Source organism: Apteryx rowi, unplaced genomic scaffold, assembly GCF_003343035.1.
Source record: "Apteryx rowi isolate R43461 unplaced genomic scaffold, aptRow1 scaffold_24, whole genome shotgun sequence".
NCBI classification, from domain to species: Eukaryota; Metazoa; Chordata; class Aves; order Apterygiformes; family Apterygidae; genus Apteryx; species Apteryx rowi.
The window spans coordinates 4,999,419-5,024,521 of record NW_020448752.1 but is presented as its reverse complement, the minus strand read 5'-3'; the positions used below and the strand labels follow the sequence as shown (position 1 = coordinate 5,024,521).

Genomic DNA, 25,103 nt, shown 5'->3' with positions numbered 1-25,103 from the left:
TCTATGAAAAGAACTGGCACCTACAGCCATTATTTCAGTAACAAAAAGTGAGCCCCACAACTCCCTCCCCTAGTGTTATTAATAGCTAGCACTTATGTTTGCTGTATATACATAAGTTATCAGGTAACTCTTATTAAATATTTACCTCTCTGGCTAATTGTCTCAGAGGAATGCTGACCATTTTCTGTTTCCTTTCTGTGATCAAGTTGACAAATCTGCATGTGGGTTACAGAAGAGATAAATAACTATCAACAGCTGCAGAGAAACTTAGAACCCCAGAGGTAAATTCCTCACATGCTGTACAGGAGCACTGAGGTCACAGAGACACAAAGTGAAACTAGACAGCTAAATAATGCTGTTCTGTCCATATCTCCTTCTTTTTCCCCACACCACACAGGCCTTCAGCACCCTACCTTACGAGAGCCAGCCCATATGAGAGGATGAGCTCATGTGACCTCAATTTGCCAGATGAATCCAGGACCTTGCAACGAATCAGTTCAGCAGTGCAATCTACTGCGAGGGGCATTTTGGGGCCATACCTAGATATAAAGGAAAAAGATGTGAGTGGTTTTGCAAGGATATATTCTTCAAAAAAAAAAAAAAAAAAAAAAAAAAAAGGGTACTTTTCAGGCTGCTTTTTGTACTTTGCGGTACAGCACAGCCTGAGAAAAGGAACGCAGAAAGAGAGCATCAAAGGTTTCCCTCCTGAAGGTTTTATTAGGAACAGAGCAACTATATAGCAATTCCTCTGCGTATGTTAAATGAGCATGTGCTGACATATTAAGCACGTACACAACACGAGATGCCACAYCTGGACTGGATTTGTGTTCAGATGCAGTAGGGGCAACGAAGATAGAACAAGGTCGTTTGGGGGCCTCAGATACACTCACAGCAGCACACCGCCTCGAGGAGAAGCAGCCCGTGACCCGGGAGCACGCAGGGCTGCCGCCCCCAGGGCGCCCACGGAACACCTCGCTTCCGGACCACGGAGAGCCAGAGCCGCCCCGACCACCGACGGGACCTGCAAGGCTACATCCCTGGGGGCGGAACCGCCGGGCCCGCGGCAACCGTCGTCTGCACGCGCCGCCCCGGCCGCAGGGCGGCACCAGGGAGTTGCGGCCGCGCCCGGGCGCCCCGCGCACAACGCCGGCGACGGCCCAGGGCGGCGGGACGGAGAGGAGAGCGGCCCCCAGGACGCCGCGCCGGCCCCGCAGGTCTGGGGCGCCTTTCCCCGGCACCGCCGGGCCGCCCGTACCGGCTCTTCCAGGCCGAGACCCGATCCAGCGCCTCCTGCTGCAGCCGGCTGTCCCCGCAGTACAGCCCCACCATCACCTGGTCCCACTCGGCCCTGCCCCTCCACGCCACCACGGTCCGCAGCGGCTTGAGCCGCCTACGGGCCACGTCCGGCGGCGGCGGCGGCGGCCGCCGCCACGCGAGCTCGCGGCGACCCGCCATGCCGGCCCGCCTCCTGCCGCCGCCCGCCGCCCGCCAATCAGCGCCGGGGCCCGCCTCCTGCCACTCCCCTGCCAATCAGCGCCGAGGCTGAGCGGGGCCGCCGCCCGCCGCCCGCCAATCAGCGCCGGGGCCCGCCTCCTGCCGCCGCCCGCCAATCAGCCCCGCGGCCCGCCGCCCGCCAATCAGCGCCGAGGCTGAGCGGGGCTTCCGCTCCTCCTCCCTCGAGTGGGGCGCGGGAACATCCGGAGCTTCGGAGGGTGGGCGCGTCGTTTGCGGGCTGTGTCCCGCGTCGCTGCGGCTGGGCCCGTCGGGGGCCTCCGGCCACGTCGGGGTGGGAGGGCCTGCGTGAGGGCGCTAGGCCTCGCTTCCAGGCGCGGGGCCTCCTCCAGCGATGTGCTGTGGTCTGTAGCTGGAAGGGGCTTGAGTGTTTTGAGGGAGGTGCAGGGCAGAGGCGTTCAGCCACGTGTTGCTGAGGGGTGGTGAGGTGCGGCTGGAGCTAAGGAGAAGGGAGTGGGTTGAGGAGGGGCAGCTGGAGGGTTTCAGGGCAGGATGGTGGAGTCGGAGGGGGTGCATGACATGGAGGCCCGGGCAAATGTTTGCCAAGGGATAACATGGGACTTTGTGCTGTATCTGCAGGACCCCACTGAGCTCAGCAGTGTTGGGAAGGTAGAGCCCACCTTGGCCCTAAAGGGAGAGAGAAGGCAGCTGTCCTGGCTAGAGCAGAGCRCGCCATATGGATGCCTTATGTATTTCTGACTTTGCAGCTGTGTCTGTTCTTGCAGCAGAATTAACTGACCTTCTCTTCATTTTCTTGCAAAATGCTCCATTTCTGCAGGATTTTGCAATAAACTGCATCAATAAAATGATCCAGGTTATAAGTCATCCTTTTTTTTAGGAGGGTTTTTGTTTAACTCCCCTTTTCACTGATCTGTTTGCATGATCCCCAGAACACACCTGTGTTGTAGATAAGAGGGAACTTAGAACTGCAACGCAGGATTAGAAATAAGCGCTGGAGCTGGACGTCTGCAGAAGTTGTTTACACTGGCTTTACCAGTAGAAAAGCTATGCCTGCGGGTTCTGGTATTATCTCTGGCACCTAAAGAGGTCATTTGGGGGAGAAGGGACTGGACTGCAGCCTTGGGTCAAACTCCCAAGGCTCTGCTTAATGCCATTTTTTCAAAGTTGCTTTAAAGCAGAACTGGATTAAAAATGCTGCCCCTCCCCCCTTCCTTTTCTAGATTAGTTTGAACCTTTGATTTGGGTCAGTTCCCTGATGTAGTTCACTATGGGACATACAAATGCTTGTACCAGCACAAAAGAGGGTGGAGGAAGAAAAGGCTCACAAAGATGGGAATAAGCAAGTGCAACAGGTGGGTCTGCCTGGTTCAGCTGCAGTGCTGGATTAAGCTGTCATGCATCTGTTCTAAATTACACTTTAGTTGACTGCTTTTTTACTTCACACTGAATCAAGTAATGAGGGCTGTTGTGGGACTACTCAAATGCAAAACTAATTTTTTTACTCTAGATGAAATAAGAAACTTCAATGGAAAGTATTTTTGTCCAGCTTCCCATGGCATAGAAATCCTAAATATTTTGAAATTCTGAACTCTTTAGGTAGCTAATCTCACTGGCTGTGTTTGTATTGATATATTCACCTGCAGGTGAATTTCTTATATGTTATGTGCCATCAGGTTATGGAGTGTACAGTTAATATTGCTGTAATATTGCTGTAACTTGACCAGTAGTCTTCCAGTTTGGTTGGCAATTTGATAGATTGGTTATTCTGTAACAAGAAGATGGGTTTCTTGAAAAAGTCAGTAGAGTGGAAAGCTAATTCTAAAAATGTTCAGCCAGCTCTGTCTAGTACACTGAGCACTTTAGTATGAGTAAGAAAGGCAAAGAGAAGCAAGGGTATGTGTGAATCCTTTTCTTTAAGGCTTTTTCCCTGAGCTTCAACGAGTTCTGCAGGGAGCCTGAGAGGTAAGACTTCTACCTAGGCACTGAGCTAGGAGCTGTTTAGACAGAACCATGCCAAGAGAACCAAACAGTAGGTAAGAATGGTGGTGAGGGAGAACAAAGCATGTATACAACTCATGTTGTTTGATGTGAAAGATGCTGCTCACTCCATAATCCTTGTCTGATTCCCCTACTAAGCCATTTATGTGGGGATTGCCATACACTACGGTTCTGTAGAGTTCCCCATTTTGACCCTTCACAGTTGAAACTCTTTTCAGCATTGCTCAAGAATGTAACTTCTGATCTTTCTGTCATCCTGTCCGAGGATGTTAAGCCCAAAAGTTGCCCGAAATTGTCTGAGGAAGTGCCCAAAAGAGATGGTGGAAGTGGGAGCAAGTTCTTAATTCTCATTGGTACTGAGCATGATAGGGTTATGTTTATAACCCACATATTTGTAGTTGACTGTCTTTATGGCTTTCTCGAGCCTAATCTGCGAACAAATGGCTGATTTACTGTCCGTATTCATTAGGGCTGTTGTTCCTGCGTGGCATTGTTCCTCCCCATGTGTCATCCCCATGGAAGGACAAAGTCTGCTCATATGCCATTTCTTGTATCAGAAATCTAATGTGTGGGGTGAAAGATCTACAGAAGGTTGTAGACAAAGACACTGCACAGATGCAGCCATCAACAACCTGCGCTCATTACCACTTCATCTAGGAGAGAACTATGATGATGTGTTTCAGGTAAGTAAGTGGTTATTTCTGTAAGACCTCTATGGAATTCATTTCAGCCAAGGGCCTTCTGACATACAGCAGATGGAAGTTTGGAAGGAAGATTCTCTGCTAGGAAGGAAGCCTGTTTCTTCCTTTCTGAGAGAATCAGCTGCTCCTATGTGTTCCTTTTGGATCCAAACCCTTCATCTTTCTGACTGGAGCAGTGTTCTTTGGGTATGGCTAGGTCACTTGTGGTGTTATGTGACATCTGAGGACAATTGTGAATGTTTTTACCCTGTCCAGCTGATTAGTCTGCCAGTTCTGTTGGCAGCTGTTGAAGGACAAGCATGCTGCTCGATACCCAAGGGTGAAATTACAAAAATGACATACATGAGAGATTACCACCAATTTTAAAATGAGTTTTTAGAGGAGGTAATTTATTTACTCCTTTTCTCCTCAAGTTGGATAATCCATAATGTATTGCTGACCTATTTTGCTATGCATGCACAGAGTACAACATGGCCAGTCATAGGAGGTAGCAGAATGTCAGTGGAGCACTGAATTCATCCAGAATTCCCTCCTATAAAGAAATTTGAAGAAACTGAAATCTCATAGTGTGATTTGCCTGTCTGCATTCTGATTAGTTTTCATGACTAGCATATTGCATTGTTGATGTAGGGTTTACTGGCAACTTTCCCTAAATTCCTACTGCTAAACTCTTTCCTTTTGTTCAGCTCTTTTCTGTCCTTTCATGCTATGATCAGAAAGGATTATCCTTAAGCTTGACATTGTGTGCTCTTGTATCCAACTTTGTATCAGAGAAGGCAAGGGTGGAGAATTGATATGCTTTTATGAGAATAAGTTAATAACTTGAGAAAACAGTAACCTTTCTGTTTCCATTTCTACTCATTATGAGGGAAGAGTTAGGACAAACGTTTCCAGTATTTCTTTTAACCGCATTTCTGGGATTTGCTCTGCTCTTGTCGGCCTTCTGTGATACCTTGCAATGCTGAGATGCAGTTATGATTTGTAGTGTTGTATTACTGATTTGTATTATGCCCTCTGTGGCAGTGGAGATCTGGCTCTTTAGGGACATGACACAGCCCTCTGGTAGTGCATCCAAGTACTTTGATTGATGAATGCGAATAGATTAACCTAAGCACTACCCAATGACTGTGCACCCTTCCCTATCTCCATTATCTATCGAATCTGTATACTCTTCTCTCTTACATCAGTATGGAATTGAAAACGCTTACCCTTGTTAAATGAATTCACTGATTTCTTTTGCCTGATTTTCCTGAATCTCAATGTTTTAAGTTCTTATCTCCTCAGCATCCTACACCTGTAACCTGGTATTCCTTTTCCTTACCTCAGACTTTTTCAGATGAAATCCAGAGCAGTGTACAATTCCTTAATCCAAGATGAGGTGGCTATCCCTGAGGCATTTCCCTGTTTGCCTGTACCTGTTGGCTCCAGTGAGTTTGATTCTCTGTTGATAACTGTTTTTTTCTTCTCAAAGACTTTCTTTACCAATATTTTGGAGCCATCCTGTGTACTTCTGATGATGATTCTGATGACCTCATCTCAGAAAACCTCTGTTCTCTTCTGGAGGCTTCTTAGCACAAATCAGAGAACAGTGAGGTGAGGGAAAGCTACTACTGTGTTTCATGCTGAGCTACTGTGGTGTATTAGAAGTCTTCAAAGTCTTTTCGGAGATGTATATTTGAAGTCAACAGTGGCTGGCTGATCCTGAGGTGACAAAAGGTGTTTGTGGAGTGAGGTAGGTGGTACGACTGAATGGAGATGTGAATGGAAAGGGACCAATGAGGACTGTGTTTTGAAGTGACTTATTTGAGTGATTCAGATAACAGAAAAGAAAATCTTTCAAATGAAACAGTGAAAGGATGGGGAATATAAAACTAAGGGTTTCTGCCCATCTGTGTTGCAGCCTTCCTTCTCACATATGCATTCATTAAATATGTTGGAGAATGACATGGTTTAATAAAACCACAGTTATTTCCAGGTTATTGCTTTTGTAGTAGGCCTTGTAGCCTCTTCGGCATCTGGAGGTACCTTCAGGGTGCTGGAGAACTTTGAAACACTCTAACTGCCCAGGAGAAGTCTTGCACAGAACTTCGTCAGGTAAAATAGTAATGTTACATTCTGGATGCAGAAGGTGAGCGCTCTGTCATGGGCAAGGCTGCCATTTCTCTTAAGTAAAGTGTGGCAGTATGAAGAACTGGTCAGACTAGGTTGACTGTTGGATATCTTTCACTTGCATTGGGATCTTGCATTGTGTATTGGGAAAAAGGTTGAACTTCAGTGTTACTGGCAGCATCCGGTGGCATTTGAGTAAGGCATCTTTATGTAAATGAAAAACATCTGTAACAAGGCTCAGAAGTGCAAGTTTAAAAAATAAAACTTAAGAGATGTGGAGGTATTTCGAGATCCCTTTGTATTGTCATTCATCCAAAAAAGTTCTTACACAAAAGTAGTTTTACAAATGCACTTATTGAAAGAGGAAGCACCAGTGATACACTAACACAGTTCTGTACGTAGAGGACTGTTTCTTATTTTTTCTTGTTATAGATAAAAATGCTTATAACTTTCTCAGTTCATTTTTTTTAAATCTCGCAGTTCAGCTTCCATCAGTATTTTTAACATGTATTGAGTGCAATGTTAGACTGCAACTCAGCTAGAGTGATGAGTATTTTTCCTTCTAAAATTCCTCTGTTAAATTATGATATTGCCTCATATTCAGCTGGGTTATTAGTGAAGTAGTAACTGTTTTCTCCCAGAGGGATTGAATGAAGACGTCTCAGTTCACAAAGTTCTGGCATTAAATGGAGCTAGAAGTCTTTGCATTACCTCAAAAAATGTCATTGGCAAAATATGTCCCAAGGTTAGGATGCTGTTACCTGGCAACTGATGACTGTCTGTCTGAATGCCTGTGCTAGAGTTACTTATGTCCAGTTGCTGTAGTATTGTTATTCTTGCCTGAATTATCAGGCGATGTCTTGTGCAAGTGGACTGGGAATTGCTGTGTAGAAAATGAAGGTTATAGTGTGTATTCTGTCTTTTCTTTCAGCACTCTGTATTGAATTTAAAATTGAGATAGGCGAACTGAACGCTCAACCAGCGTTACAGCCACGTGTCCTTTTCTGCAGCAGGCAAGATCACTGCCAGCATGACTGGCTGTTTCCATTGGAGCCCTCTGGTATGGTATGCTGTTAGGTCTTTATATCTAGATAAGTAGTTGAATCGGCAGGCAGCAAGCAGTTGCCAATGAGTTCTGACAGGAAAGTAAATTTCTATGGCTCTTGGTTTTATTTGATTCACATTCTAAGGAGGAATTTAATTTAATTTGTTATGTCTGATATTCCCTGGAAGGAAAAGTGCTTTATAATTACATTTTATATATAATAATACACAAAATTGCAAATTTTGTTAGTATAAATGCCTGTGTGTGGATTTTATCCTTGGGGTATTTCACAAAGTTGTGTATTCGTTCTGTTGTTTTTCTCCCTTTAGAGAGATGTCTGCTGGTGCTTGTTAACACGGATTGCTTTTTGAGTTGGCAGTAGATGTTACAGACCCAGAGTGGTTTTGGCAGAATACATACTCCAGCTCTTAAGATCCTAAATGCTTCTTGGGCTGCAAATAACTCTAAGGAATTGTCTGCAACATCACTTCATTTAGACTTATTGTTGAAAAAGAAATGATATGTCTGACATTTGCCAAGTTACTTGAATTTGCTTTAAATGCTAGGCAAACTTAAAATGAAAATATCAGGCTTTATTCTTGCAAAATGGTGGGTTAAGATTTTAATTACAAAACTGGAAACACAGTTATAAAGAAAGGCTTAAAATAATAAAAATACAAACTTGGATTATGGATGACAGTACAGTTCCTGCTTGTTTTTTTCAGTGTCTCAGTTAGCCTGGTTGGGAGAATTAGGATGAATGTTATCTTGGGAAAACAGCTTCAAAGAACAGTCTTAAAAATCATTTTAATTTCTAGATATGCCAGCTTATGAATTCAGTAACAGACCCTATATTAATCTGAGGTTTATTTATTCTGTTGGTTAAAAAATTGCTTACTTTGCATTGACTTCATCCTATTTTCAGGCCTTATAATGCTATCTTTACTGAATTTGACTAGAAGATTTCACAATGTGAAGTCAGAACAGCTTGCCTTCAGAAAGTATCTTATCAGATAACAGTGTCAATACAACTTCATTAGTTTGAAAATAATCCAGTTGTAGCACATCATAAAGTTTATTAGCTTATTCCCTAATTAATAAAAAGATGTCTTCTATGTCTGAGATTAAATTATTCACATACAGTTCTATCCAAATTAAGCAAACAAGTCTAATTCCCTTCTACTGATTTTAATAAAATTCCTAAAACCTAAATACATTGGTGATGTAACTGAACTTTTTATTTAGCTGGAAGTCCCTTCTGAATTAAAGTTTGACTTTAAATTCCTGTTTTTGAGGAGGGTTTAGAATACACCATTAAAGTAAAGTTTGCTGAAGTCTTCTGAGCTGCTCCTGAAGGCTGTCCCCAAGGGACACAATCCAAAGGAGTTTATGCTGCAGCAGAAGCAAGAATTGGTGGTGGGCCTGAAAGCAAGTAATGCTACTCACAAGTGTTAAAGGAGATGCCTCTGAGGAAGAAGCAGAACCAGTCAGAACACTGAGTGCCGTGATGAGCTGGGGAGGGTGAGGATTGCAGTGAGTGCTGATAGCTTATGTAGGTCTCCTTTGCTATTTATAGGAGATTGTCACCCAGGAGCTGTTGACTTCACTGTCCACAGCAGCGTGACAGGAAGTGATGCTCTAAATCAGAGCTCTGAGGTATGACATCTCACAGATCTGTTGTTTGTCCCCTCTCCTTCCAGTGTTTAACCTTTGACCCTGTGTYCTCCAGGTACCTCTCACAGAAGTGTACCTCTTTTACTTGGTTTGACAAACCAAGTAAACTCACTTGTCTGACAAATTTAGCTTCACCTCAGCTCTGCAAAACTGAACATGTACTTCTCTCCTTTTTTCAGCCAGCTAAAGCTACTCTCAACATAAAAGACAAATCAGAACTTCTCAGTGCTACTTTCAGGAATGTATTCTCTCTGACCTCACTAGCTGCCTTACAAGAACAGGCTTGGGGTACMCTTGTTGCCAAGGTAATGCTGGAATACTCTGGGGGTACCCTGTAGAGATGTAAAGCACTGAAATATTCCCTTCTCTGTTCTAGAATTCTTTGGCCCCATGGGGAAAAGGGAGTCATCTTCCTGACTGCAGTCACTAGTCAGAAGCTCGAAAGAGTTCAGCACTAAAAGAAGTGGTACTTTGTAGACATTGAGCAGCAATGATGCTCTCCTGTGTTCTTTGTCAAAACTTCTGATGGTTGCATGGGGAATGTGAACATTTATTGTAGATAATCTGCAGAGAATCTGGGCCCAAAATGCTGATCGGTTGTGTCTGGAAGGAGTCTGCAAGAGTTGATTGTTGTCCCACTGGAGGCTAGTTTTTCGGACATAATTAGCGAGTCCCTTCCTCTCCTCTTGGGTATGACTTGGCAACAGTCTCGGGAGCACTAACACTCTTCAGCTATTACTCAGGCTTTCTCATGAGATTTTATAATGACCAAAGGAGCAGCCAGCTAGCAGTTCACCTGGATTAGTAGGGAAAGGGATCATCTGAACCAGAGAGCTTTCTATTAGATTTGGACAGTGTCCTTGCCTGCTTTGCAGCTAATCATTTGTTCGACTAAGTAACAGCTAGGTCTGGGCTATGGGATTCTTCCTCTGATTTTTCCTATAATTCAGAATCAATACCTTCAAACTTTGAAGGCACTTGGTGAGATGCTACAAGGTTTTCTGTTTGAAAGCCCAAGTTATAAGGAGCTTCAAAACTCTGGAGGTATGCAGGGTGGGTAGAGGAGGATGGATGGAGAAATCGTGTGCGAAGGTGGGGGTAAGGGCTCCGCTGCATTCCCTCAGACAAGCTGGTGTGTACAGTCAGACGTATAGGTGAGATTTAAACCTATAGCAGCACAGCCTGAATACAGTCAGTGTAGTTTGCATTGAGGTGAAGACATGGAATTATATATTTTTAGACATCCCTTCTCAGTGTGTTCCTGTCTTACTGAGAGTTCTTCTGTTATCCATACAGTTTGTGGAACTCTGGCTAGTCTTAAAAGCAGACCATGATTGTGAGAAGGCATGGAGCACAACTGCACATCAACTGAAATTCATGTTGGAGCAGCTTTGTTTTGATGTGAGCAATCTGAGGCCTGGCAGAATGGGATTTTTGTGCATACCCTTTTACATATTGGAGTTCATTAGATGGATTTAGCTCTGCAAAAGACAGGTAGGTTGAATGCTGGCAGCTAAGTGTCTAGCTGGTGGACATACTTACCTCTCTACACTGCAGTGCTCTGTGAGAGCAGTTAAGGTTGGACAATGAAAGGTCTGTTGGATTGAAGAGGAGGGAATGTCCTCTTCTGCAAGATGGTATTGTAGCAGAATCATGATTCATCTGTTGAACCTCTCATGATCATTGCACTTGCCTGGGAGGTGGCTGCACTGAGGCCTGAACAGGGACCTGCCTTTCAAAAAGGATAGAGCCAACAAAAACAAGTGCCAAAATATGATGGTGCAGCGCCAGACTGTACAGACATCTTGTCTCAGAGGGATTTGCTGTGAACTTAAGCTGATAATTCTTTCCCTCATTTTTCTTTTTTTTTATGTTAGCCCTTGGAGGAGTTTAGTCACCTGGGGCATGTAGTAGTAGAACTAATTATGTTCTGCAGTGTTTGGCACCATACTGTGGAAATGATGTTTCTACGCTACGGTGAAGCAGGAGTGTATGTAAAGACACAGAAACCTCTCTCCATTTACCAGTGGAAAATATCTCCATTTCCTTTGAGCTTATCTCCTCATCCCTGTGTAAGAGGCTTTTCTCTTGGAGGCTACTCTGATTTCTGCAAATTACAGTGAATGCAGAATGACTGAACTTCATGACCAATGAATTTTCCTGATGAAGCTGGGTTTGTTTCTTTGACAAAAACCCTCAGAGCTCTCAGCATGTTGTAGCTGTGCAGGAGTGGAGTTGTTACATCTTGTGCATCTAAAGTAGTGTCCTCCTTTGCCTAAAAGAAGAAATGCTGTAGGCAACAGCTGAAAAACAAACAGCAATACATGGCCTCATTACTTGGGAGAGGCCCAGTGGAAAATATAGAGTATTAAGAATGAGATGTAATTTCTCTTCTCAGCCCTACAAGCAGCTTGGTGTTTGATCTGGATCAAATCATATTAGATGTCACTTAAATTTAATCATTTCTAAAGGAATGAGAATGATAACAAAAGAAAACAGGAAGAAGCTTGTTTTGAATTTCTGTTACAGGGATAAGTAAGAACTTAGGAAAAAAAGTGGATGAAGAAGAGTTGAACCACGGCAGAACATCAATTGAAATCCAATCCTTCTATCTGCAGATAGTTCCCATATTACTATGATAAATATGCTTTATAGGTGAGATTATGGAAGGGATATTTCTGTTTGTTAATATTTTCTTTCAGATGGTACCTTCCTGAAAGCGCTGCCTTGCCTTCTCCAAGCTTGTGTAACACATAAAAGTAGGCACTTATGAAAATGAATTTAAATGCTTGCCATTCAAATAGGCAGATAGGGAACTCTTTAGATATTTTTCCTTAGACACAGTGTCATGTGCTAATACATTAAAATTCTAATTACAGTACAGCTGCTTTGTGCTTTGGTCTGCAGTGAATTGTATAGTTTGCGTTATGAGTACACGGTCTTTTTAAAGAAATAGATGTCCTCCTCATGAATGAAAATGATAAACAGATGAGAATTATTGCAATTATCTTTTGTTGAGGTGAGAATAACTTGTTAAAAGGCACGTGTGGACATTAGACATGTCCCTCGGTGTAGGCTGGGGAAGGATGGGAACCATCATGTCCATTTGAGCAGATTTATTGCCAGTTAGTGGCAGCATTTGCTATAGAGAATGAAAAAAGTGTATGTGCAGAGCTCAGTGGCTTGTTCTTCTGGGCTCACTTATTCTGAATTGGGAGAGGTGGTGGTTTGCCACCAGAGCTTGGTATTCTCAACTCCTCTTCTCTGAGGTTTGACTCTTCTTTTTTTCTGAAAAGCGCTCCATAAACAGATCCCACTTCAATTGACTCAACATCAGCTGTGATTTTCAGTTCCCCAGATAGCTCAGGGTTTAGATGTGCATTACTTCCAGCCTGCAGTAACTCAAGGGTCTCAGGAGGAGATAGCCACTAATGTGCCCCCATCTTTTGCACGTAAATAAATTTGTTAGAGACAACAAATCTTCCTAGGGAACTAACACAAACGGAATATCTCTGTTACTCTTCATTTTGTAAATCTGTCTCCTTCCAGTTCCTCCACAGTCCTCTAATCTCTAAGCTGCTTGTCATTTTGGACCATGAAGCCCATCTGAAAGCAGAGCATGGACCAAAACTTCCTTTGTGAAGGTGATGAGGGCCCTGCAGAGCCTGGTGTTTTAGTCAGGAAAGATGAGTGGTCTAGACTACTGAAAGTTGCAGAGAACCCCAAACAAACCTTGCCTTTGCTTTATGCGTGGCAAATTAGGTAGTGATGCACTTAGCAAATTGTGAGACATGGTCTGACTCTTGTTTCCAAGGATTGAGCACCTGGTTTTGGGTGTGATGCAGGGAGTGGGTTAACCTGAGGAGAAGTGAAGAGTCTGATGAAAGGGGTTATGAATGTTCAACTCTCAAAGCTCCTGGTGGGGACAGGGAGGGACTGAGAAATGGCACAGGTTCACTGGTGACATCTTTTCACAAGAGGCTTTCTTTATTCATAAAGGTGCATCTTTTGCCTACCCAGCTGTCCAGAATAGTGGATTTCTTCTACGAGTCTGAGGAAGAGAGCTTTGTAGCTGCCATGTGCAAAATACCAGGGATCATATCCTGCATAGGCAGGGCACTGGTCCCATCTCAGTTGACATCCCTGTCAACACTCACCCATTCTTTGGTGATGTAGGACTTAGAATCCAGAGCAAATACTTGTACCTTCTTTGCTTTCTGTGTTTCCCATGCAATTCTCTCTTTTGAGCCACCTCCTTACTTATACTGCCACACATCTTCCAGGAAATACTTGCAATAGGATGGCTCATTCACCCTGTCCCCTCTCTGCTGCTGCTTTCAACTGCACCTATKTTTGCTGCCATTTAATTTGAGGAGAGATTTCCCAGCACAAGAATCCTTGCTTCTTGTGTTGAGAGGGTGGCCTGTGGAAGTTCCTGGGCTCTGATCAGCTGTGGTAAAATTGTGTCAGCAAATAAATGGTGGACTTACTCTACAGACTTGTTCTGTCCTGTGATCTGATGTGGCATTCAACAGGTTTTAGTCTTCCCTGTGTATCATTCCCAGGAAAGGAGAGTATTCGCACAGTTGTTATTTCTCTTTTTGAATAGCTAATGTGTGGGATGAAGAATCCAGGAAAAAAAGACCATGTAGACAGAAGTCATCAACAGCATTGCCCTTCTGCTCTTCCATCTTGTTGGATGATTGTGATTCTGTGCTAATGGTAGATGCTGAAGTTGCTTTATTTGTGTTCTCTGACTCCCTGTGGGATGCTGTGCATATCACCTCCTTTGTACTTACTTCTCTGTGGTGTAGCCCATTGCCACAGACACCAGGAGATGATGTGGAAGGAAAGGGCTCTGCTTTGAAGGAGGCTTGGTTGCTTGTTTTCAAAGAGCTGGTTACTTCAGCAGGCCCACAGTCAAGTCAGTCCAAATATTTGGAGTGCAAGCCAACAACAGTGTCCTTGTGTCTGTCTGTAAGTGCCCATACAGTAAGTGTAAGTTGACAGCGGCTTCTGCTCACTTTGGCCTTTTCCATTTGGCCACTGTAAATAACCTTCTATTCTGCCTTACTTGAGTTCCTAAAAATCTTTGTCAAGTTCCTGCCTAGATTATATTTCTTATTTGGAAAAAGGAGAATCACAGGAAAGCTCTAACTGAGAAATCAAAGAAAGAGATTACCTAATTTATTCATCACATTTTTTTTCTGCAGAAATGCAAGTTAACTCTCTTCCATTGTGCACTGTTCACAAAGTGACATAACATAAAACAGTGATCCACAAGCTGGTATGGAACAACATAATGGAGGCCATGCCATTTGTCTTGGAAAGTACGGTAGGGTAACTCTGTAGTTTGCTTTATGATATAACAATAAAAGAGCTGGTAGCATAGAGGTAACTGCAATTCCTTCCTCTTTGCAGACTTTGAGGGTTTAGACCCTTTATTTTTAAATAGAAATTAAATCCTGGGGAATGAGAGGGTATGTTCTGACAGAGGCTAATGTGGCATCTTCCATGCATTTCCAAATCTTAACTGTACCATTTCAATTCCCCACGCTCTCAGACATGCAGTGATCATGCCATTCACGTTGCATGTTTCATCTTTCTTTTCTTTTTCTAGCTGCAAAATAACTATAATCATAACTCCCAGTTCCTGTCACAAGCCCTAGGCTATCTTCAAGGTCCAGATGTAGTGATGAGAGATGCTGCAGCAATGTTTATTGGTAAGTATTTTAAGTCCTTTCTGAGGTTTCCCTTTTAATCTAACACTTTGTTTTCTTAAGTTTCATCTCATTGTCCAGCACACCCAGAGGTCAAAATCACCATTGTACAGATGGGCTACAAATGCACAGATTTTTCCAAATAAGGGGAGAATTGTAATTCTCTCAACTCTGTTCTTTAACCAAAGCTCTGATTTTATAGCTGCACCAATGTGAAACTCTGCACTGTACCATTTTATGTGGAACACTGTTATTCAGTAATTCTTGATTGTTTGCTGCTTTATTTCTTCTCTCTAAATGTATTTGATAGATTAGACTAGAAAGTAGCTGCATCTGTAATTTTTATCTATAAAGAAACTGAAAAATAGTAAGAAAATAATAGCTTTATTGTATATTTAGGTTACATTATCCACAAACACAAAACCATGCTGTGCAGAGAATTAAGAAGAGAGATCTTCTGCCTCTGTAGAGATTAAAAAAAAAAAATCTGTGTTTGTGTGTGTGAAGTGTGAGAATACAGCCTTCTGTCTGAATGCAACTTCATATATCTTTTTCTAGCTGATGGAAAGACGGATATTGATTTTGTTGCTGAATGAAACAGTAGGCCTCTGGCTTTATGACCTGGAGCAAATTAATTTTGCAGTCACTGCCTCAGCTTCTTACATGTCCTCTGTTTGAGGAAGAACATCCAATAATGCATGAGAGGACTTGCCTGACATTCAGAAAAGGAAGGCACAAAAGAAATGCAAGGTGTTATTCTGATTTTAGCTTATTCATGCCCTCCTTACACTGGAGTGGTTTCAGCCCAGGCAGTTTATCTAGAAAATGAGTATCAGTTTAGATAAACTCCAGTGAGCTTGAAGAATGCATGTTGCTGGGATAGTAGCTATATCTATGACTTTTTATCAAAATAAATACTTTGTGGTTTGACCCCTTTTCAAATGATGTCTTCTTATTACCTCCAAAAGTTGATAGCCTCAGGTACCTATGTTTTGATTTGTGGATGGGAGTTGCATTTGATTCTGTTCTGCTTTCTTCAAGGCCTGTTTTGAGAATATCATGGTAGCTGCGTGCTTAAAAGTGGTCGTATTGGCCTTCCTACATTTGATCTGTTCTGGGCAACATCAGTATCAATAGCAGAGGAATTTTTAATCTCTGTTTGCCTCCCCCCCTCCAGCTTTTGCAGAAGTGCAGTCTAACTGATAGTTCCATGAGGCACATCATGAAGTGCTAATGTGGGTGGTTGCATGAACTTGCAAACCTTGTTTTGTTCTCCTTGGGAAGCAATTTTTAATTGCTTGTGAGTTATGTTAAACAACTGGGGAGTATGTGACACATCTCAGAAACGGTCTGTGTGAATGAAATAATCTTTCCTGCAACCTATTACTTGAAGTTCTTTATCTCCAGCTTCATGGTGAAAGCTTGGGATGGATCAACAAAGGTGAGACCCTAAGACTATTTTAGGCAGAGCATGAAGGAGGGAGTTGTCAGGGTAATCTCTTCCTTATGCAAGATGGTGTATTTGGCCATATGCTTTGCTCACTTTTTTTGGCTGATGTTACAGCCTTGAAAAACCTCCAAATTAGTGGATAAACAGCAGGGGGAGCAGGCAGCTTTGAACTTTTTTTCCAAGTAATGGGGGGAAAAAAAGGTGAAAGATCTGTGTGCCATAACCTATGATGAGTAGGTAATGTCAAAACTTGCTGAAGCCATTTCAAGTAGTGGTCTCAGCTGCTTCACCACGCAGGTCAAACTTTGGGATGGCTTATTGCTTTACAGAAGAATATCCTACAAGTCAGAATAGCAGTCTGCCTTTCTCTAAAGGAATCAGCCAACTGGCATGCCAGCTAGACAGGTGAAGTCTGTCTGTCTTTTCTTAATCCGAAGAAAAAGCAAGAACGTTGGCTGTGCAAGTTCCGCTGTTCATGCAGCAGTATTGTTTTTCGGCATATGTACAGTCCACATCTAGAGAGGTATTGAATAGTGYTGACCCTTTCAAGCCTTAATATCTGTTTTTAAGCATGAAGAGGATAGTGAGAGCCAATTGCAACTCACATTTTGCTTCATGGATGTCTGATGTCAGAAGAACTTGATAGGTATCCTTGTTCCAAATATACAAAGGACTTTTCTGCCAGACAGTGGTATCTTTCAGCCTCTTGTCTCCAGTGTTGAGATTTGTTATGAGCAGCTGCAGGCCCTCCCGTAGATTGGTTTTGTCTTTCCCCAAGACTGAACTCTAGGAGACCATAAGCTTTTTGCTGATATTCAAAGGCAAGATTTCATTTGCCAGACTGTTAACCATCCTCACCAGATTATTATGAATATTCTCTTAAATTTTTATACTGGAAAGTTAGAATTCCTCTTTTATTCTAGCACAAATGCAGTTAATGAAGCCACCTCAAATTTAGACTAACCTCAGTATGTCTGAGTACATAGTTCAGACCATTCATATCTGACTATGAGTGCATGGGAGAAAAATCTAGAACTTCTGCCCTGTACAAAACGTTTATTTTATTAAAAACAAAAGATGATGGGAACAAAATGCTACAGAAATTGTGGGACTGGAAAATAAGAAGTTAGCTCAGTCTTCTGGATTTAGTCATCAGCAGTTGAAAATGTCCAGTGTCTTCAGCAAAACTGAACGAGTTCTGTTAAAATATCATCTTTGAAAAATGCAGCAGAGTTCTTTGCAGCTATAACCCTTGTTCCTTGGACTTAATAAATGTAGGTCAAACTGAAACAAGAGTTTCATTACTCAAGAGGTGCAAGGTTGAGGGAACAGATTTGATATTTGCTGCCAGACTCCTGCAGTGTCATGCAGTGAAAGTGAATTCTCAGAAGATACCAGGCAGGGAGAAAACTTGGAGTAGGGCCTTGTTCTCTGGAAACAGAGTTGCACTTTTCATTTGCTTAAAAATTATCTGAAAGCACAAGCTGTTTACTGCAATCAAAGGGTCTTATTCAGAGCATAGGAACACCATGCGTCATTTTGCTTTCCAGATTCTTTTTGGGTTTCAGAAATCAACAGCAACGCAAAGGTTGTAAAATGCACATACTGGAATGCCGTGGAACAAATGAGAGCTATCAAACTTGATGAAATCAACTGGTCCTACTTTCAGATCCTTGGAGACATAGCAGAGATTAAATTTAAAGGGATATTTCTCACTCTTTTTGGAGAGAGAAAGATGTGAAGAGTTTGATGCCTGTTATAGAAAGAAATGGAAGAAAGCAAGGACTGAAACAGCACAGATTTCACATGCTTCACATGCTTTCACAGTCTGGATCAAAGGGGAATTTTGCTCATGCTGTTTGCCATGCTTGTGGTGTCTAACTAAGAGGTTGCTCGATACAGAGTTGGAGGTGGGCGGACAAAGACGGCTAGTTGCCCTCCAAGTCCCACAGAAGATTGACAGCAATTTACCATACCTGTTTCTGCAGCCTTGTTATGGTGTTGGCTGAGAGAAGAGACCAGGACTGTCTGTGGTGTCCCTGTATTATACTGGGAATCCAGATGCTTACTGTAGATGAGGTTGCCTGTAGCTGCAGGTGAAATGCTAGTGGAGAGTTAAGAACCAGACTGCTATCTAGCTAAAAAGGCCCAAGTGGAAAATGTCTTTTCAAAAATAAAGATGTCAGTGTGTCAGGGTTGATGCAGGTAGTGGATTAAAATGAATAATCCAGCCAGATGGGCTATCTGATAATGCTTCCTCTAAAGAGATGTGAGCCTGCTTTTCACTTGTATCACTGAAAAGAAAACCCCACAGCCTTCCTGGATATTCTTGTTCTGTTTGTGAATAAGGAAATTTTTTTTACTAATATTTTTGGAGGGAATTCAAAGTGGACAGAGGGTATACCTAGAAACTGCCTTGGAAGGTCAACTGAAATGAAATTTCACATAAAGCTCATGTGACAGCACGTATTTCTTGGCTGGGATCAACAAGTATATGCCACCCTTCTTCCTGGAATATTCACTGACAAAATCACACTTAAAATCTGTGAGTGCAAAAGATTAGCTGCGGGGCATCCAGAAATGAGGAGACAGCCCTTTAAACCAAAAAAGGAGAGAGAGTGACAAGAAGGTGGGAGGTCAGTTTGGGTTTTCTTGTTTTCTTATGTTGTTTTCTATGTTATTTTTTAACTTAAACTTGAATAAAGCACAGCCAAGAAAGGACCATGCTCTCTCTGCCTTTCTGTGGCTCAAAAATTTAGTTATCCGAGGACATTTGAACTCCACATATTTCCCAAACACCATGGCCCTTTGAGRTTGTTAGAAAAGCAGCAGGTGGCAGAGTAGTCAGGAGCACATCTGGCCTGGCAGTTGCCTTGCTTGAGTGTTATTCCCTGGAGCTGGGAGAGTGGCTGCTGATAGGGCAGAGCAGGAGGGAGAGAGGGGCCTCTGCATCTTTTCTGTGCTATTGGCTGGTTTTGTTTTCTGGCATCTATGAGACTTAAGCTTTGGCGACTAGCCACCGAACATCCTGTTTTCACTGAATTTGTCTCTGTTCTTCCCAGTCTCTCCTCCTTTCCTCTGGTTGCGGAGTTGCTGCAATAGCACCAAGGTAAGAATATGAAATACCACTTTTTGACTCATTTTTCATATAGGGATTTGTATGTTCGAGACAGAAGCATCTGACATTCTAAGCAAATGAAAGCAAGTTTATCTGGGGGTCTCAAAAAACACTGTGCTTTTTTAACAGCTAGGAAGCAGAGACCAATAATGCAGCTCCAGGTTTGCTGAGTACTGAATTAATCTAACCTGCTTAGAATCCATCTGTTTGTATTCCTGTGCAGCAAATGCTAAGCATTGCCTGCATACTTGTTGTCCTTAAGCCCAATCCTGCTCTCACTGAAGTTAGTGGAACATTAGCACTGACTTCAGGGAAAACTGGATGAGGCCTCACATGTATTGGGACAGTCAGGACGGCAGATGGGCAGTAATTCTCTTGTGCCATGACTGAGCTGCAGTTTCTAGCCTTTTCTGATGAAGCTGAATGAGGTGCTGTATGTAGTTCTTCACTTCTGGGAGTCTCCACTGGGGCAGGACTTGTTTCCTTGCAGATCCTGGATGGAAAGTTTTGTTGCAGAAGTGACCTGTGACTCCTGTGCTGCACAGGAGTGAAGAGTGACAACTGGAGGTCCTGTGTACATGGTCTCAGCATGCTGAGCACTAGGTAAGAGAGTCCAGGCAGGAAGGAAATACAGGTTTGCAAAAGCTCTGTGACAAGAAGAGAAGGGTCAGAACTAGAAATGCAGGGGCTAAGAGAGGATTGGATGGAAATGTGTAGGAAGGAAGGGGAATGGAGAGGTACAAACACTCAGAAATGGATACGTATGGGTGAGAGAGAGTGCCAGTCCCTTTCCCAACCATTTCTTGCCCTATTCTGCACCTGTCCTCCATGCTCCCGGGCCTACAGAGATACTTGGTCTCACTCTCCTCCTGGAAGAATGATTATATAGTATGGCATCAGTTTCTTCCAGGTGTGTTAGATTTTGGAGAGAAAAGCATGGGATGTATTACAGGAAAAAAGCAGCTGAACATGCTTTCCAGTGCCTGGGGCCTTGGCAGCAGGTTTTGGTGCTATTCTGAGGTGTCTGCCAGCCCTGAAGGGAGGAGGCAGTATGTTATTCTGTGTTTTCCTCTAGTGTAGGAATCTTGTAGATAGACTCCAGGTGAGAAGCAGCTTCCTGCAAATGGGAATGTGATTTGGTTCAATGGGACTCTGTTCTACCCCCTTGGCACATGAAGTTCTCTGCGAGGAACTGCTTGGGGAGGGAGTACAAAAGGGGGGAGACAGTGGAGTGAATATCCTGGGAATGAGAACCATCACCTTTCTTTTGCCTCAAATGAGTTTATTGCAACGGATATTTACAATATATGAGCAAACCTGGTGAAACAAACTCTGGACTGCAAGTTCTCTCCCCGTGGGGAGAGGTTGAGAGAGAGAGCAACGCACACCGGATGTTTGTCATTTTGTTTGATGCAACTCCTGAAAAGTGCTCAGACATATGGCTAGGGAACGGAGACTAGGAACAGGCACTGAACAGGATGGGTAAGGGCGGAGGGGTCTTCCTCCTGATAGGAGATTCAAGTTTCAGGTATGAAATGTGCTTTAAAGGCACTGAAATGAGGTACCCTTGAAAACCTTCCTGCTCCAGAACTTTACTTGTTTTGCTTCTTTTAATCTATGTTCTCTTTTTCACTGAAGATAAACAAAAGCCTATGAGGACTTGTGCCTCCCTGCTCACAGATGGAAGACTCCAAGGAAAAAATCATCCTGAATGTTGGGGGAGTCAGATATGAAACATACAGCAGCACTCTCCGCACCTTCCCAGGGACCAAGCTGTGCAGCCTCACGGAGCCCCATGCCCCAAGCATCTATGACTATAATCCCACTACCAAAGAGTTCTTTTTTGATAGGAGTGCTGAGATCTTCAGCTATGTGTTGAACTACTATAGGACCAAACATCTCCACTGCCCCATGGATACCTGTAGGTCAGTCTTAGAAGAAGAGCTGGCATTCTGGGAAATAAATGAGACACAGCTAGCATCCTGCTGCTGGCTGAAGCTGAATAGCAAAGAGKTGCAGCCAGATGAGTTTCACATTTGGGATGAAAATGATCAGGCTGATGACCAGTGCCTCATAGTCCAGACAGAAAGAATGGATTTCAGCTGGAGAACCAGGTGGCAGCCGAAGATTTGGTCTATCTTTGAAAAACCCTTTTCCTCTTTCAGTGCTAAGGTAATATCCCTGGAGATGTGCACAGCCTATGTCCGTTGGGATTACTGGAATGTGTCCATGAAAGATGCTAATGAGTTTTTAGCATTGTGCTTGTTTGGAGTCCAGATTGAAAAAATATTTATCTCAGAACCCTGACTCTCCTTCACTGATGCTTTGACAGTAGAAATGAATTACTGATTCCTCGAGGTGTCTTCTAGGTTTTACAACTGAAAACTCACCATGAGGTTTAGAGGCAGGTGTGCTTTCTCTCAGCAGCTGTGGGGCTGCGTCTCACAGCTGTGGTTTCCCTGGTGAATGCACCATGTTGGGCTACATATGTGCATGAAAAGTGGGGAGGGTGTATGTCCAGCTGTCCCTCTTCCTCCTTGTGGCTGTAGCAGGTGAGGTTAGTCTGCAAGTCCCAGCCCTTTCACAGGACAAGGCATTCAGCTGTCCTTCACCTCTTCCCGTAGCAGGCAGTAATAGATGTTTGTTCAATCCATGGACCACCAGCTAAACCATGGGGATGATCTGACTTTCCCTTCCATCTCTGCCCAACACAAATAAGCAAAATGAATGTGTCTTTAAGAAGAACCTGGAGGTTTGATATTATTCATCAAAGTACTTGGGAGCGTGTCCAAATATTGTATCTGTGAATGGTTTTGAAAGCAAAACATGGGTAAATGTGATAACATGCACATTGATTGTCCTCTTCTGATGGACAGTAATCTAGTGATGTTGTTTTCATTAAAGTTATTCCCGATTTATTCAAGCATAGGGTCACAGCTTAAGGGGTCAGGACTGAGCTCAGTTACTGACTTCCTAACTAGCAGCAGTTAAGGGTACATCCTCTAGTGTTTGGTGAATCGTGTGTCTGACATCTCCAGGAACTGGAAGCCTATAGGATGGTGAAGCTCAAGGTTTCTTCTTTGCTTGTGTTGTCTATCATATCCCCTACTTTCCCTTTTCTTGGACTGGAGGCTAAGCTACTTAATAGTCAAACTATATCTGCATATTCTTGATTTCTGCTTGATTTTTAGTGTGTGGGTATGAAAGAAAATTCTCAGTTCTCAACTTCATTTTGTGGCTGTTTTTTAAACAGTACTTGCCTTCCAGGCACCACCTATTTTCCTCGCTCATCAGCTCCGTTTGCTAGGACTGAGTACTTGTTCCTGGACTAAATATAACTAAATGGTTCCTTAGTGCATTTCAAAATCTCTGTCTTCCCATTAACAGATAAATCTTTTTTTCTCCCCTTTTCCTTGTCCCTACATAAAATGCATGTCCAGCCCCTTTTTGAAAGGTCAGGCATGCAGAACAACAAATGCAAGTTGGAGACTGCAGAGGATGTTTTCTGCTGTTCCAGCATTTCTGGAGTCAACATTTAGTGCTGGAGAGGGCCTCAGTGTGAGTCTGTCCATGTTACCCCAGCTGTCAGACATGTTTCCCCTTCCCTACGAACTCAGAGGAGTTCAGGTGTTTTTTTTTCCTTGACCCTAATCTTCTATATGTTTTTTTAAGCCTGGAAGGAAAAAATATACATCTGTGCAAAACAACTCTTAGCAGAGCATTTGAGAAATGTTAGTTTGAGATCATCCTGTGTCTGTGGAGGGGATCCTGGGCTTGAGGTGGAGCAATGAGGTAATGTGATACCTGTTTGTTGGACTGATGGTATGTGTACCCTTTCCTCCCTCTGCAGTGCCTGGCTGTTGTTTCTCTGCTGTTCATCATTGGGATTGTCATCATATTCTGTGAGGAGACCAAGGCACAATTTGAGTTCTTCACTGCTAACTTCACCTTTGTTGGCCATTCTGAGGTTGCCCACAACTACCATGAACCCTATTATCACCAGGCTGCCTACTTGCTTCATCTGGAGCTTTTCTGTGTCCTTTGGTTTACTTTTGAGTTCTCTGTGCGATTTTGTGTCTGCCCAGACAAAAAGAAATTCTTCCAGAATCCCCTGAACATGGTTGACTTCCTCTCCCTCTTCCCAGTTTATATTGAACTCTTTGTGGATGGGCAGATTCAGAAAATGCCAAGTTTGGGGCTTTGGCTGGGCTTTATTCGCATTGTCTATCTCCTCAAACTCCTGAAGATATCCAAGCTGATAGAAACCCCACTGATCCTCAGAGTTCTGTCCTACACCCTCAAGTCTATCCTCCGAGAGATCTGCATCCTGCTGATGATTTTGGCCTTTGAGACCCTTTTCTTTGGCTCTCTGTTTTTCTATGGGGAGTTGCTTTGTAGTAATCCTTCCTACACAGGGGAGCTGCACTTCACCGATATTTTCGTCTGCTTCTGGTGGGCTCTGATCACGCTCACTACAGTGGGCTATGGAGACATCATTCCTCTCACCAGTGTTGGCCAAGTGACGGCAGCCTTAGCTGCAGTATTTGGCATGTTAACTATTATCATTCCAATCCCCATTTTCCTGGTGAAATTTAAAAACTATTATGCGATCGCTGTCTTCAAACAGAAGCTGAAAAGGTGCAAGAACTACTAACCCTGTTGATTTTAGAGCTTCTGTCACCCTTTGTCCTTGAGCAATAAACCTTCAGCATGGTTTATCCCCTTTGGTGGGAAGAGAGAGCATATAGTCCTTGCTGCACTTACTTGTTGAACAGCTGATCAGACCTGTTGAATTCCATGGGTCTTTCCCATGTTGTACCTCATCCCATGCTCTTTCATGTGCCACAGTGCCTCTGTCTCTTCCCCCACCACCCCCACCTCTTTCCCTCTTCCCAGAGAGGGTCTGTGATGCTGCATTAAGGCCTGAATGTGCCTCATGTAGCGCAGTATCATGCTCTGGGGCTGCAGCGGGCCCCTCAGCTGGTGCACAACTCCTGATGCCAGCTCTGCCCTCAATCACCTGACAGGCCATAATCTCATTTTACTTGCTGGGAAAAAAGATTTGTGCAGGGTCCTGAACTGAAACTGGAGAGGAATCAGGGATTTTTTAACAATGTTCTGTTTTCTCATTTTATATTTTATTAATGAGGCCACTGCATCCAATTTGCCTGTACTCACACACTGGTGTAAAGAGGGGAGCAGGCTTAATTGGACATCTGTGGTCCTGAGAGCCAGCACTGTTCGTTAGCCTGCTTTGCAGGCTCACAGGAATTGTTGTCTCATTCAGGTAGCAACAAGGGAGCCCTCCAACTACAAATCCTTTTGGGCTCTGCTGAAGTCAATGGCAGTGTTTCCTTGACCTCAGTGAGATCAAAGTTTCATTGTCCACTTCCAGTTGATCAACACTTAAAAGATTTTTATGTAACAAAATCGCTGAGCTATTAGTCAAAATATCTATGTAGTTTTTGCTTTCTCATTCTTCTGAAAGGAAGAACATAATCTGAAGTACTCAGTATAATTTTAATGCATTTATTTCCTTAAGGCATAGTTAAAAAGTAGAAATATTTAACTTTTAACTGGATAGCCTTAATTGTTACATGTATTTCAGTTTGAAATAACAAACATTGTTGAGGTATGAGAAAAATAATTGCATCCCATTGTTAATACAGCAGGGGTGATGAGCTAAGATTATTTTGTTTAATAATTAAAAATGGCTGTATACAATAACATGTATGTATTTAAATTCCATTAAGACTGTATTTTAATTGCAATATTGATTGTTTTTTGTCTGTCACTGTGATTTTTATACCCAGGA

General features: G+C 43.1%; 2 protein-coding genes across 11 annotated transcripts in view; one reads left to right on the top strand and one right to left on the bottom strand.

The window, feature by feature from the left end:
• Nucleotides 1-1,431, bottom strand: part of LAS1L (LAS1 like, ribosome biogenesis factor) — a 37,610-nt gene extending 36,179 nt beyond the window's left edge. The window contains exons 1-3 of the mRNA XM_026066368.1: nt 1,256-1,431; nt 414-539; nt 146-215 (exon numbers count right to left, since the gene is read on the bottom strand). Coding sequence (XP_025922153.1) covers nt 146-215; nt 414-539; nt 1,256-1,329 — 270 coding nt within the window. The 5' untranslated portion in view covers nt 1,330-1,431. The remainder of the gene's footprint in view (nt 1-145; nt 216-413; nt 540-1,255) is intronic.
• Nucleotides 1,432-1,720: 289 nt separating this feature from the next.
• Nucleotides 1,721-25,036, top strand: LOC112966328 (potassium voltage-gated channel subfamily C member 1-like). 10 transcript variants are annotated; one of them, XM_026066323.1, is made up of 14 exons: nt 1,721-1,856; nt 2,092-2,559; nt 2,694-2,825; nt 3,941-4,154; nt 5,644-5,765; nt 7,213-7,346; nt 8,903-8,982; nt 9,180-9,305; nt 14,214-14,335; nt 14,621-14,723; nt 19,233-19,279; nt 19,779-19,891; nt 20,927-21,460; nt 23,139-25,036. In XM_026066323.1, the coding sequence occupies exons 13-14, from the start codon at nt 20,969-20,971 to the stop codon at nt 23,940-23,942; spliced, it is 1,296 nt and encodes a 431-aa protein (XP_025922108.1). In that variant the 5' UTR covers nt 1,721-1,856; nt 2,092-2,559; nt 2,694-2,825; nt 3,941-4,154; nt 5,644-5,765; nt 7,213-7,346; nt 8,903-8,982; nt 9,180-9,305; nt 14,214-14,335; nt 14,621-14,723; nt 19,233-19,279; nt 19,779-19,891; nt 20,927-20,968; the 3' UTR covers nt 23,943-25,036. The 10 variants fall into 10 exon arrangements, with proteins under 10 accessions (XP_025922108.1, XP_025922106.1, XP_025922107.1 ...); XM_026066321.1 differs by having other exon boundaries at nt 1,721-1,939; nt 5,644-5,904; XM_026066322.1 differs by having other exon boundaries at nt 5,644-7,346.
• Nucleotides 25,037-25,103: the final 67 nt, after the last annotated feature.